Genomic DNA, 14,880 nt, shown 5'->3' on the forward strand with positions numbered 1-14,880 from the left:
CGATTTCACGATCGCTATCTGCTCGTCCGTGTACTCGGAGGACCGAGTCTTCTTCCAACAGATGCTGTCCTCCATTTTGAGGGTTCGGTGAATCAAGGTAAGGGAGCAGTGATATTTTCGGCTGACGTCACGCACGATCGTTCCGTCCTTGTTATCGAACAGTTTTTTCAACGCTTCCTTCTTCTTCATCATCATTATCTTCGCCGGGCGACCGCTACTGGCTTTCCGCTTCACGCCCAGTGGTGCCAGGATCCGGTAAACTGTACTCACGGGCACGTTTTCATCTCGAAAGTGCTGTACCGTAAACTTTTTTCCCCGATGACGATGCGTTTCGTAAAACCGCTCAACACGCTCGCGGAGTGGTTGCTTTTTCGACGCCATCTTCGATTGAACTGACAGCACCACATGCTACCCATTACTAGGGAGTCCAGAGAGCAATTTTCTTGGAGAAAAAAAATTTACGCTCTTTACTTTAATTACAGAAAGGTATTGAAATCATTCTAGCTTTTTATTGAACACCCGTTATTCAGGACACAACCACAGTATCCCAATCATTCCTGTGAAACTTCATGTGTATTCATGGCGTGAACTAGTGTTGTGCAAACATAATTAGTTTCATGAATACGAGGTTTATCAATAATGATTTCGAGAGCTTGTTCGAAATATTCGTAAACGGTCCATTTTACGAAATCATGATCGAAAAAATTTCTAATTTTGGATTTTCCAACACGACCAATAAATACTTTAGTCCGAAAAAAGATCCATAAAAGCAACGGTGACATATAGGTACTAACTAAAGAGTGTCCCACTTCAAATTGCAACACGGAAAAAACGCTGCAGAAAATAACCCATTTGGTATTTTCTTTTGAAAATTTTAGTAGAAGTAATTTAGAGCGTATTGTTTACACTGTATTTTTATTACTGTCGGTTTTTCGTAAATTTGGTAAAATGCTTTCACCCGAAAAGCAACGTCAGAAATTGATTTTGCGCAAGCACATGGGAAACCCTCAACTCTCTCATGGGGACATCGGAAAACAACGGAATTGTGCAGTCAACTGTGAGTCGTGTGATTAAACGTTACTACCAAACTGTGAGCCTCAATCGGTCAGAATGAATGCTCTATTAGTGATCAGGATTTCAAGCGTGTAGTGAAAGCGCTTAAGCGGAATCCCAACGCTTCGGTCAGGAATGTGACCAAAAAGTTGAATCTGTCCAAGTCTTTCGTTCAGAGAGCGAAGGACGTACAAAGTGCAGTAGGGCTCCAAATCGTGGCAACGGCAAAATAAGGTGGGTAAGTCACATGTCAGGAAACTGTACACCCAAATGCTGACGAAGTCATCCTTGTCTCATCATGGAGACTTACGTCAAGGCGGACTTCCGGCAGCTTCCGGCTACTGTTCTTCACTGCCCAGCACAAGTTTCATGTCCCGGAGGAAGTAAGGAAGCAAAAACTTTCAAAGTTTGCTAATAAATACACGATTTGGAAAGCGATCTACTCATGTGGAAAACGAAGTGTTTTGTTCGTGACTTCCTCTGTTGAAGTAACACGAGGGCCCTATGATCTTCTGGCCGGATCTTGCTTCGTGCCACTGTTCAAATATTGTCACATTCGTACTCTTCATGTCTTTGGGTCCCCTTCCCAACGCACTGGAACTAAGGCGCATCTAAAAATACTAGGTAATTATGAAGCAGGCACCACGGAAGCATCTCAAGGAGGTCAAATCTGATGAAGACATGAAGAAAAAGTGGGTTTCCGTACAGAAGAAGCTGCAGTCAGATGTTGTACATGACCAGAGTGGAGTTATGCGTAGGGCGAGAGCGTACGGTTATGGTATTGAAGTTTAATGAAATAAATATGCCAAAATCTTACTTATGAGCTATATTTTATTGTTTGAAAGTTTGAAAAGGATCGGTCAACTAGATAATTTCTTGCAGCGTTTTTTCCGTGATGCAATTTGATGTGGATACACGCGTGAATCAAACAAATCACGGTCGGCTTCACTCTAAATTCGAGACCAGATCAAGACACTATTTTCAGTCATGCAATCAGTCCATAACTTGCATATCAGCTATATATGTTCTGGGACGATGCTATCGTTACACATCATTCTACGATGTGTCGCGTCTGCATATAAGCGCCATATACTCGCTAGCTTCCACATAACCTTGAACTCTAAAATAGCGCGACACCGGTTTCTCCGCTGACACGCGATTGATGCAAATTACGGTTTATGTGCGACTTTCTTCCATCCTATGACTGACATGAGCGTATATGTTTCAGTTGACCGAATTTATTTATGTTTCTCCGTTCTTTTTTACAGCGTGGTTAGAGAAACATGTTTAAACAGAAGGTGTCTTAATTTCACATTAAGAAATGCAAACAGTCTTTACTTAATGTAGGTATAGCACTGAAGGTTTTGAACGATAAAACCTTCCCATTGCTTACAGGTCAATGTTATTTGCTTGACAATAAGCGGCACTTGTGATCGTAACCTAGAGCACCGAGGAACGACCGGTCGTCATGTTAAGGTTTCTCATCATGAAAACCAGTTGACACAGATGGAAAAGAGTGCAAATATTTGCGGATGCAATGACGAATGCTTCAACAATTATTTTCCGAGAAGGTAGCAAGGTTCCATACTTGATGCAGTACGAGACTAACTGCGCGGCTTTGTTTAGTTATTCCAACCGGCAATGAGTTTAACCAATCTGGTGAACGGGCATGATTGTTCCCAAAATGGATTACCATATTGACCCAATTAACAAACAAAAAACATTGGATGAGTTCCTCAAAATAATGATGAGAAACATTCACCTGCATCGTATAATCATGCCACCTTCGCATCGTTTCGAAAATAGTCACCCCCATCGATGGCGTCATTGTACGGTTCTGTCTTCCGCGTAAACAACAACAAAAAACGATTTGCACAAGTGCTCCATTCCTCAGTCCTTGGAGAAACCAAACCATGTTGGGATTTGATGCAACGTCTGCGATAAGAAAATATTTGCACCAACAATAGTCGGCGAACTTATTTCACAGCTTTCCAAGGATATTTACATATGCCACAGGAATAGACATAAAAACTGTTTAATGCATGTTTTTCGACAAGAGTTTTTTTTTCGAATTTGGAATTATTGATCAGTCTCTATTTAACAACAGTCAAACGAACCTCTGTTAAATTAGTTTTGGAATTTGCGTTTAGACTTCGTCTCATCAGAATCCAACACTAACTTAGTGACAGGACTAACTCCTGTTGTAAAAGCTCGTCGGAATACCGATAACTTTCACAATCAGGTATTTAAATCATACTTAACCAAATTATAGTAAATCAAATGACTTAATTGATTCCAATGCCATAATGATTGATAAGCAAATAAACAATAGGTCATCACTTGCCAACTCAGTGACCAATCAGTGGACGATTGGATCGGTATTATTATACCCATCGCCGCGTGCCGGACAGTCGGCAACTAACGGAACTACCTGTCAATCGGATACCCAATCAAGGGAAGATGTGTAGAAGCTTGCGAATATAATAACATATCGTCGATTCAGCCATTAAAATTTGCATATAGTTACCCCTTTCCGTCTGTGGTTTTCCCTCGTTCGATCGATAGCGCTCGGCAAAGGCCGGAATTTTCACAGTCATATGTTTTGAATAACGCCCTAACCCCCATTCGGTGGGCGACGACGCCATCCACCGCGCGCCGTGTCAGATGTGTGTAGACAGATGCGTGACTCTAATTACCTGTTTGTACTACTGACATCGATGTGCAGAGGAGCATCAGTGTGAGAGTCGCCGAGGAGTAGCTGAATTTTGATAGCGTTATTCCCAGTGCCGGCAGCCGCAGCCGGCGCTTATCCAAACTCTTCATCGCCGAGAATTGTTGCTCGTCGTTGAGCAGCCGCCGCACCAAGTTCTGTGGGTTCGCGCCGGTGGGTCGACAGGTAAGTGGTGTTGTGTAGCTGCAATTAATAGAAGAAAAACAAAACAACACAATGGCGATTAGAACGAATTAGAACATCAATATAATAATGATTAGCATCGTGTGCCGCGGGCGGACGGTGCAGTGCCGGAATCAATTAAACTAAATATAACGGCACAGGGTGTGGTGAGTGTATGGCATTAGCAAACCGGTCTCTGCCAAATCCGCAAGACACGTTGACGACAGTCGATCGACTGGCGACGACAGAAGTGTTAGTGAACTTGAATAGTATCACGCTTTTGCTGCGAATTCCCGCATCGATTCTCTTCCACTTGCACCACCGGGCCCTACATTGTCCTACACTCGTTGAACGAACGAATATATATTTGGAGGAAGGGGGCTCGGCGCAATTTGACGCTACCAACTGACGATCGGTTTTTTGCATGTTATGACTACATACTGTACCGCGGCAATGCTGGTCGCCGTAATTTTTTTGCAATCCTTGCAATATTTGTTTGATTTTGGAACTGAATATTTTGCGCTCCAAATTTACGTAAAAGTTCCCAAAAATGTTATTTAATGAATCATAATTCGGCAATTTTGTAGAATGGAACAGTAGCGTTGATTCAGAAACAGCAACATATGCGTTTTCAGACATGTATTCACTGGTTGACGGTCTCGAATGCAATGAAAATGTCGTTTCCAAACCACAGGTACAGATAGCCTGCCAAAGCAAATAATTCTAAGTAAACTTGAAAATGTCCGTCACATTTTCCCTTCCGGTTGCAATATACATTGTAAGCTCCATTTACGGACAAAACCGGGAATTCGTAAATAAAATTTGTTCGTAAAAAAGTTATTTGGGATTTAGTTCGAAAAATTGTTCGTTTGACATACTTCTTAAAATTCGTTGGTTGAGCACTGTTCTGGATGACTTCAACATAGAGTATTTTTGGAACGTGGTTGGCAAATAGATGTTGAAAATGGACAATAGGAACTTTTTCAAAATTCAAGATGGCGGTTTCCGGTTGAGTAGTATACAGTGAAGACCCGATTTTATCATTCCTCGATTTTGTCTATCTTTGTTTTATGATGGGCTCTAACAGGCAAACCAAGTCAAATACGAGTAAATTCATTCTTGAACATAATTTTCTTCTCTCAAAGATGCCGTGAAATATTTTTTTTTAAATTTGGCGCTGGAAGACCTCCTTAAGAGAAATTTATACTAAATAATCATATAGAATATTTTAACAGCTTCGGTTTATTGAACAGAGAGAAAAAAAAATGTGTCCCGATTCAATGTCACCATTTTGTCAGCCAAGTACACCAAGCGGTTGACAAAAACTGGTGACAAGTAGATGATGAAAATGGATATTTGGAACCTTTTTGAAACCCAAGATGGCGAAGCAATATTTTCGATAACCCTAATACCGTGAGTATTTTGGGAACGGACTTGAAAATAGGTGTTTAAATCAATTTATATATCCAAGATGGCACCTACTGCTATTCTTGATAGCCCTAATAATGGATATTTTTGGAACGTGCTTGGCGAGTAGATGATGGAAATGGTGGTTTGGTGCCATTTTGGAATCCAAGATGGCGACTTCCAGTAGAGCGAAATTTTGTATAACTGTAATCATATTTGGTATTTTTGAAACAGGTTTGAGAAGTAGATGACGGAAATCGATGAATGACGTCATTTCGAAGGCCAATATAGTACCGTACAGTCGAGGAATTTTGTTTGTAACCTTGTCCTAATGTTCCGAAAATGCCCATAGGTTATAGAGAATTTATCTAAACCAGAAGCTACCATCCTTGATCTCAAAATAGCCTCAGACATCGAAGTTTTTTCATATACCCATCAACACCATTCCGAAAATATCAATATTGTTGAGGTTATACAGAATTTACCTAAACTGGAAGTCGCCATCTTGGATTTAAAAATAGCTTCAGACATCGATTTCCGCAATGAACTATTTCAAAAATACTCATATTGTTGACATTATAGAGATTTTATCTCAACTGGAAATACCCATATTTTTGTGGTTTAGAATTTAAATAAACCGAAGTCGATATCTTAGATTTCAAAATGGCTTCGAACATCGATTTCCGTCATATACCCGTCAACTCCATTCCGACATTCTTGGGGTTATGGAGACATTATCTAAACCGGAAGTCGTCTTCTTGAGTTTCAAAAAGGCTCAGGTATCGATTTTTCTCATGAACTCGTCAAATATATCCAAATTTAGCCCCTCTCTTTTTATTTCTCGTTTTTAGAAGTTTCTTCTTGCCGTGTGGAACCGATAAGCTCCAGACTGCCACTATGTAACCGCCGTCGCTCTTATCACTACGGAATCTGAAGCGAGAGCGACTCGAGGTCCGAAGGATTCCCTTTGAAGGATTCCCCGCGGGTCCGAAGAATACCATCCGCCAATCCGACCTACTAGACTGAGGCGCAAATTTGTTTAGCTGATCTCCCGTTTGCCCGAAAGTTGCAAGTTTTGCTCTTCCCTACCGGTCACCATCTACGCCTTCTCTCCCCTGTCCTCGATACAACTACTTCTACACCGATTTTGGAAATGACCAAGCATAAGTATCCGATTAAAAATCAAATTTGTATTCCGTATTCCTAGTTTTAAAATAGTTGTAATTTCTACTCTTTGTTAAAACTATTGTCCCCCATCTTGTAAATAGAATTGTATCTCTAGTTTTAAAACATCTGTGAAATTTTTCATAAATATTTGTTCCCCCTTTTGTGTACCAAACTATATTGTTAGTTTTAAGATAACTGTAAATATTTCCTAAAAAACTATTACTATTGAATTCCTTGTTTTAAAATTTTTCATAAAAAAAAATCTTTTGCCCCCTCTTTTATATATAGAATTTTTTGTTTCTAGTCTTAAGATAGCTGTAATTTTTTTCTCTTTTATAAAAAAAATATTTCAACATTGTAACCTCCTAGTTTTAAGATATTCAAAATGTAAAAACAAAAGAATTCGGCACCGCCAAGCTAACGCATTTGTGCCTATCAAATAAACGAAATGAATAAAAAAAATATATATCCAAAACAAATTATAGAGATTTTATCTGAACTGGAATTCAAAATGGCTTCAGACATCAATTTGCGTCATGCACTCTTCAACCCAATTCCGACAATTCCCAACTTTTATTAGTAACAGCTAAGAATATGTTAAATTGTATACTGTACCACTGTACTGTACGTACTCAAACTTTTTTGTGAACATGATTCGTAAAAAAAGAATTCGTTATTACGATTTTAGTTCGTGAATCTAGTTACGTAAAACGAATATAACGTAAAAAGAGTTCGAAAATGGAGCTTTCGCTGTACAACATTGGCCACTAATAACGATTTCATTACCTTGGTGAGGAGTTCAGATTTCATTTTGTTTGAACACCTTTTTGATAACTGAAAAGCAAACGTCAGAAATAAAAAGGAAGTACCATTCTGCTCCAAAATGCCTACTAAATGAGAGATCTCTGGCTTTTTAAATGAAAGATCAAAAGATCTCTTAGAAAGCGTTATTTGCAGACGAAAGAAGCCTTTTGACTTCACGGCTGACATCGATATTGTGTTTTTGAGCAAACCCCTAGTCCCGCGTGATGTCGCGCAAAAAAGGAGTTCCGATTTAAGCCGATGAGAATTAATGAAATCGAAATTTGGTTTGGATTATCAAGCCAATGCTATATGTACTATGCTACATTTCTCCTTAGTGGAAAAAATTCGGACAAAAAATATGTTTTTCTTCACTAAGGAGAACATTGTTTTAAACCACATTCGCGCGAAAATGGCTTAAAACGTATAACTCCTCCTAATTCTTTATAATACGCAAAAGTTTTGGTCAATTTGCTTGTTTTTTTTATTGCTGAACCCTTAGCTCCCCCCTTAACAATATAATAATTTAAGGTGTTGTTGAAGTACATAATTGAAAAAAAAACATGATCGAAAAAGAGAAGGAAAACGGAATCCACAAAAAATACTCCGAAGCGCAAACGTGATCGTTACACAGTTAAGCAAGCACGTGAGTTGGAATGCACAACTTCAATTCTACACTCTGACGACAACTAGGAGATAAAGGTTTTCTTTCCGTGGCATCATGATTTCTCACATCATTTGCCACTATCTCATTTTCTTACCTGAATGACGTGAATGGATTGCAATTATTATTTGTGTTATTAATTTTTAATAATCTGCAGTATTCATACTCTTCAAAAAAAAGTTACACCGCTGATTTTATACGCGTGTACATTGTTTTGTTTAATCTCCAATATAGTGACCTATCGTACCCCCAGTTTTTAAAACATTGATGAAAAGTACCTTCGCCTTATTAGATTTAGCTTGAATAATATCTAAAATATGCAGCCAAAAATTGAATCATTAATGCCAAAACGTATCCAGAAGTGTAACCTTTTCAACGAATGATTGTTTGTCAAAATCAGTGCAAAAATACCATCGCACGAGCCCGCCATAAAACTGACCTAGGAGAACATGGAGAGACTTGACTTAGGTTTTCAGTTAAACCTACCTAAATCTCTAAAAAAAATTATATCTTTCAAAACTCATTTGAACGTAATGTGCAAAAGTATTGTGCGTATTCATGATTTTTTGCAGAATTGTTAGTTTATTTTTTCAAAAGCTATAAAAGTTTTTCCGTGATCGTTTTTTCTGATCAAGTCTCCCCCCCGCGGAGAGACTTGACCAAGGCATGGGGAGACTTGACCAAGAGAATTTTGAAGTATCAGAACCAAAAATAATGCTTTAATCATTTTTCCCTATTGTCGAGGTCCTTAGTACCAGTAAAAAATATTAAAGGATTGTATTTCATGAAGTTTAATTTTTTTTAATACATTTTATTTTTGGGATCAAATGTACTGATTACATTGTATGTTCACACGTCACGAAATCAGCCATATAACTGCAAACTTTGTTGACTAGTACTATAAAGATGTGGAATGATGTTTAAGGTGGGATTTTTTTGTGACGTGACATTAGGTATCACAGAATGGTAAATACCAGAAATTGTATATCTTTCTTCAGCTTATTGCCACTTGGTCAAGTCTTCCCATAAAATCTTAGTCAAGTCTCCCCAACATTAGTTCTTAAGTTCAATGTCGTGCTAATTTTATAAATATCTATTCCAATATTCCGATTAATTTAGAATCATTTCACTACTTCATAAAGATTACCATGGTATATGAGTTCTATAAAAAAATTAATTACTCTAGTAAATATGTCCACACAAAGTTTGAGAAAAATTTACATCATTTAACGTAAATTCATGAATTACGGAGTATTTTCTATGAGGAAGAGATTTTTAAAGTAATTTTTTTATGGTGTCGAATCAAGTATGAAAATACATTTAAAATTTTTTTAAAAATCAAATAGAAAAAGATATTGATAATTGTAGAATCTCGCGCTTGGTCAAGTCTCTCCATGTGTCCCAACTTGACCCCATTCTACTGTACCAATAAGTGCTCGTGTGTTCATTGCGCCTATTTATTTTTATGTGATTTTTGTCCACAGTTAGCTGCCTAACTAAATTATTCCATTTGGTAGAATCTTGTTAGGATCATATTACTTCATTAGTTCGGTGCAGCGCATTCATTCAGTTATTTTCAGTTCAAATCCAATTTCAGGTTCAAACTGAATTTTGTTTCTGTGTGTGCTTTGAGTAAGCTTATCAAGCAAAATGCTTCATGTCTGGTGCAGTTCTCTTACTCTCTAAAACGTGAAAAAGGACCATCAGTTTGTAGACATATAACAACTAAATGCTTTTGTTGGTAAAAGAATTTATATTTCCTCTGAGCTAAAGGCATTCAATGCGTGAAACTTCAGTCAGATTGGAAGAGGGACGCGTTGAAATGTTGGTTTCGTTAAATGCGCACAGAAATACAATTTTTATATTAAAGCATTTCGTTCCAAATGCTGGATTTAATTCTACTAAGTCGTTCAACACTTTTTTTTAAATCCTTTGAAAAATAATCATGGCCTTTTCACGCTTTTTCGAGAATCGATTATTTTGATCTATTCGCGATTCACTCGCTCATCTAATTCTACCCGCATTTCTCCTTCCGTTCGATGATCAGAGTTTAATAACACGACTCTCCATTGACTGCACGTTTCCGAGTAGTTTTCCGATGTACCGGTTCGGGATTTTCCAGGTGCTTGCGCAAAATCTATTCGCGACGTTGCTTTTCGGATTACACCATTTTTTCCAATTTTTGAAAAACTGACAGCGATAAAAATACAGTATAAACAATACACTCCAAGCTACTTCTTCCCAAAATTTCAAGGGACAATTTCCAATGGGTTATTTTCTACAGTATTTTTTCCGTGATGCAGTTTGATGTGAGACACCCTTTACTATGTAGGGGAGAGTGAGGATACTTGATCATTGGGAATACTGGATTCCTTGGCCATACCTCATAATCTATACGCATAAAGTTATCACAATATAAAAAGAAAATGAAATATTTACTCGTGTATGATGTTTAAAAAAAAAATCTGACGTATTGACGTAGGACTACGTCTTTGTTTTCGATATGGGGGTGCACTCTGCAAATTCTACAAAAATGGTATGTAACGAAAAGTGGTCCAATTTTAAACGCATATAATTCAGCCATCTCATGATAAATTTTCAAATTTTTTGCACAAATCGCCCCGAAATACTTCTAAGAATAGATTCCAACAGATAAACCCAAAGATTTTTGATATCATAGCATTAAAAAATTAAATAATATACAACCTTGTCAAAATATCGCACATTAACACATATAAGATAGCGCTTCCCAAGCCCTGTACGACAGATTGGTGTACCTAGCGCGCTACGCTTCGATGAATGACGTCATCATCGACTATTTAAAGAACGGACTTGGCCAGACACGCTCAGTTCCTTGTTGAACGGCTGGCGAAGCAGATCACTGCGCTGTGTTTTTTACAGCCAGTGTAGCTGAGTTAGAAATCCGTTACACTGGCTGTGGAGGGATGCTACACTGTGTCGTCTAACAAGCGACCGCTCCAACTGCTTCCTAAATGCCGCTGTAATGTTGCCAGTAAATTTTTGGTTTAACTAGCACATGTATTTGCTATTTGCGCTTGAAATTTAGTAATGTAGTGGTAGCAATAAGCTTCCCATTTTGGTTTAAACGCAAGGACAGTTTTTAAAACAGGATTTGATTAATTAGTTTAGCTCATCCCAGCATTTTTATCAATTCTGTAATTTAAAAGGAATTTTACGGAACTTGATGAATTTGGCCCCACTTGCAACTGGTAGAATCAACCTGCACAACCTGCAGGGCTGTTTTTGGAACAAAATGTGTTATCATTCAGCCCTTCGCTATGTAAAATCACGATATTATGACAGATGGGCTAAGCGCGGCCCAGGACCAGGACCAGAGTATTCGGATTTATACATTATTCATAGTTCTTACAATTCGAATTGACTACAAGATGGCGAATTTTGCAATTAAAATTGTTATTTCAGTGCAAAGTTATGAGAAAAAAGCAAAAGTGGGATCAAGCGTACCCACTAGGATGAGACAAAGATTAGATTCCAGCTCCGAGCAACTTTTTAGGTACCATTTGGGTCCTAGAGCAACTGTGCAAATTCTTAGCTCAATCAGTGAAACTATATTTTTGCGCCCACTGTTTAAAGTTTATATTGGTATTTTGTATGGGAAAATTAACATCCACAAAACAATTCCTCCAGCAGTCACCCATTACTTCCTAAAAATAAATCGTTATGTGACTTTTATAGGAAATTTAACAAAGAAATGAAGTCTCGAAAACCACGAAACGATCTGACGCTTGAGAAAAAAGTTATTAAGCAGAAACCGATTGATGCTCTGTCTATTGATAAAATATTCATTTTTTCTGGTACCACTGCTGTTGGTTGTCCCATTATACGCAATTTTGTTATAATCTTCTCTTAATTTGTCTAAATCATTTATCTATACTGTTTTGTCGCTTTGCAAGAGTTTTGAGGGATAAATTGAGACTTCTTTTGTACATAATAAGAGAAAGTTAAAACTTTTGTATATAATTCGACCGTCAGCAGCAGTGATGCTACGAAAAGTGAAATTTTCATCAATCTTCAGGGCATCAATCGGTTTTTGCTTAATAACTATTTCCACAAGCATCAGATCTTTTCGGGGTATTCTAGACTTTGTTTCCTTGACAAATTTCCTATGTAAATCAGAGATCTATTTATTTTTCGGAGGTAACGGGCGACTCTTGGAAGAATTATTTTGCAAAAGACGATTTCCCCATACGAAATCCCATGTAAACTTTAAACCATGGGCGCGAAAATATAGTTTCACCGATCGAGCTAAAAATTTGCAGAGCTATTCTGGGAGCTAAATGGGACCCAAAAAGTGACTCGGAGCAAAATTTAATTTTTTTCATATAATCATGTCCCACTCTAGTACCCACTCTCCCCTATAGTGCATTATATTACCCCCAACCGAACGCATTTTAAGGCCCCGGCACCCTATTATCGCGTAGACCTCGACATCTTGGCAATCATGAAAATAGCACCAGATTCGAGGGAAATTCCGCTTGTGAAAACAAAAAAAATTATGGAAATATTTTCGAATGTAAAATCTTTGCGAAACGAAATCATTTTACCATTTTTTAAACATTACCCATCAGACAGAGATGCCCTTGTTATTCCGTCATAAACCTGCGGCAAATTTCTCCACCGGGTCCCCTTCACTGTGCCATTAGTGCGAAAACTATTACGTGTAAACCGTGGAGAAAACTGGCGCTCTGCCAAACACGATACTTGATTATATCACTTTTTTATATTTTATACGATTTTTGCGTTCTCACGCCGCCTGCTAAATTACTCCTTTGGGTCCAAGGCGCGAAGTGATAAAGAGTGAAATAAAAACATCTAATTGCTAAAATTAAAGTTATAATTTTCAAGAGAGACAGATCTACGACTGATGATTACGAGTTCATGCGATACCGAACGGCACCGGGCAGCGGGATGCGGTATAGCTCGTTCGCCGCAAACGTGAGATACTATTGTTTACGGTTGTCTGGTCCATTGACATTAGCTGCATGGGATTATACGCGAAAAACTCGCAGCTAAATAGAATGAAAGTGTGAATTAGCGGCACAGAGATGTCGTCAATTAGCAATTAGCGTGGAGTTTCGTGAGATATTAACGTTCTGGGGTGAGCGTTTTTCCCAAACCTTTCTACCGGGACCGGCGTCGGGTTAGAGAAAAAATGGTCTGAAAGTGCACTATGTTTATTCCTGTGGCAATTCCTACAGCGGAACATTGGCAGACAACTAGCGAGGGCCGGATCAAGATGCGGCATGCAGTTGGTTTGAGTTGAACAATTATTCGTTTCATAAGTGCAACTAGAAAACGACGAAGCAACAAGCAAGCGTTAAAGTGCAGTGATAAATTATTCATTGTTATCGGCGCACATGTTTGGCGTTTCTCCGGTCATAAAAAAAATCTTTCAAACCACACGAAGTCGTCGTTTGGCGGCCGAAAGCCTCAGGGTGGGATCCATTCGAACTGCATTCATATGCAACCCGGTTCATGACGGTGCACCCTGGCAAGGGCTGGGGAGGTACGGCACCGAAGAGACTGGCCTAGGTATATTACTTTATTGGTGTGATTTATTTGGCACTACAATAAACGTCGCTGACTGGTTGCGCACCACGGTGGGTGTTACGAGCGGATGAAACGGACATACCCGACGATGTGCGAATGTGCGTTGCATTCGTTGGGCGGTCACATAGACTCGATAATCGTGAGACGTCGTTGCCACGGGGAGACCCTTAATTACAGTAATCGGGAGTTTTGGCAGAGGCAGAGATCATCGTAACAGGTGAGGTCATGCAAAAAGTGTTCAAGAACATTAGTTTACAGAAAAAAATGGGTGGATAATGTCTGGTATGTAGCAAGAGTGTTGTGACCTTAACTTAGGGCTGATAGTTGAATTCTAATGAAATTCTCAGTTCATAATAATTATCTTCTCAGTATACCAGTCTTGATTTACAGTCTCCTGCACTGATAGAATATATTCGTAAATCGCTATGCATTAGTTTCGTACAGATAATTTTCATAAAATGTGCGAATTTTTCGTACATATAATGAATCGTTCGTAGTTCTATTGAAACACATTTATTTTTTATTACGAGTTTTTCGTGAAACCCACGAAACGACTTTCGTTAACTTATTACGAAACAGCTTCGTTCGGCAAACGAATTGTTCGCTGCTATATACGAATATCTTTATAATATTTACGAGCACCATTCGTCGAACCGTCAACGTCAACAGAACTTCAATAGAGGTAGAATATGGAATATGGATTGTTGATGTTCATGACGGTTTTGATCTGGCTATTTAGTAGCCGTATCCGTGTCCGCCGGTTTAAGGAAGATTTTCTAAACCTCTTCCGCTCCAGAATCCAGAATCCGGAGCAGTACGGATTCAGTTGAGCCATCGCTCGATGGTTTTGCATGAATAATTTTGAGTTTTTCTCTGCCGGAGCAATGTAAAAGAATATGTTATTAAATACGAAAACTTCTCTTAGATGAACGAAATGAATTCGTGCGACCAACGAAATTGTTCGTAATATACATAGACGTTTATTGAAATAAACAAAACATTTCGTTTCATTCACGGAAACTAATGTCGTTTTCAACGACAGCATTCGTGCAATGTACACTAAATAAGTAAAATTCACGAAAACTTTCGTTCATCAAGCGACCAATTCTTCATACAACAATAAAATCGATTTTTTCAGATCTGTTTTTTTAACTAAAAAATCGGTGTTGTCAAACATCGATCCCAAAAGATCGAATGAAAAAATAAGAAGATAATAAATACGAAAACTTTTCTAAGATGAACGAAATGAATTCGTGCGACCAACGAAGTCGTTCATAACATACACAAACATTTATTGAAATAA

The 14,880-nt window shown here is 38.3% G+C and overlaps 1 protein-coding gene across 1 annotated transcript in view; it reads right to left on the minus strand.

The window, feature by feature from the left end:
* LOC131678303 (uncharacterized) overlaps positions 1–14,880 on the minus strand; it is a 94,145-nt gene that overhangs the window by 28,445 nt on the left and 50,820 nt on the right. The window contains exon 2 of the mRNA XM_058958373.1: positions 3,750–3,967. Within this exon, the coding sequence (XP_058814356.1) occupies positions 3,750–3,876 (127 nt within the window). The 5' untranslated portion in view covers positions 3,877–3,967. The remainder of the gene's footprint in view (positions 1–3,749; positions 3,968–14,880) is intronic.

This window comes from Topomyia yanbarensis, chromosome 2 (genome assembly GCF_030247195.1).
Source record: "Topomyia yanbarensis strain Yona2022 chromosome 2, ASM3024719v1, whole genome shotgun sequence".
Taxonomy (NCBI): Eukaryota; Metazoa; Arthropoda; class Insecta; order Diptera; family Culicidae; genus Topomyia; species Topomyia yanbarensis.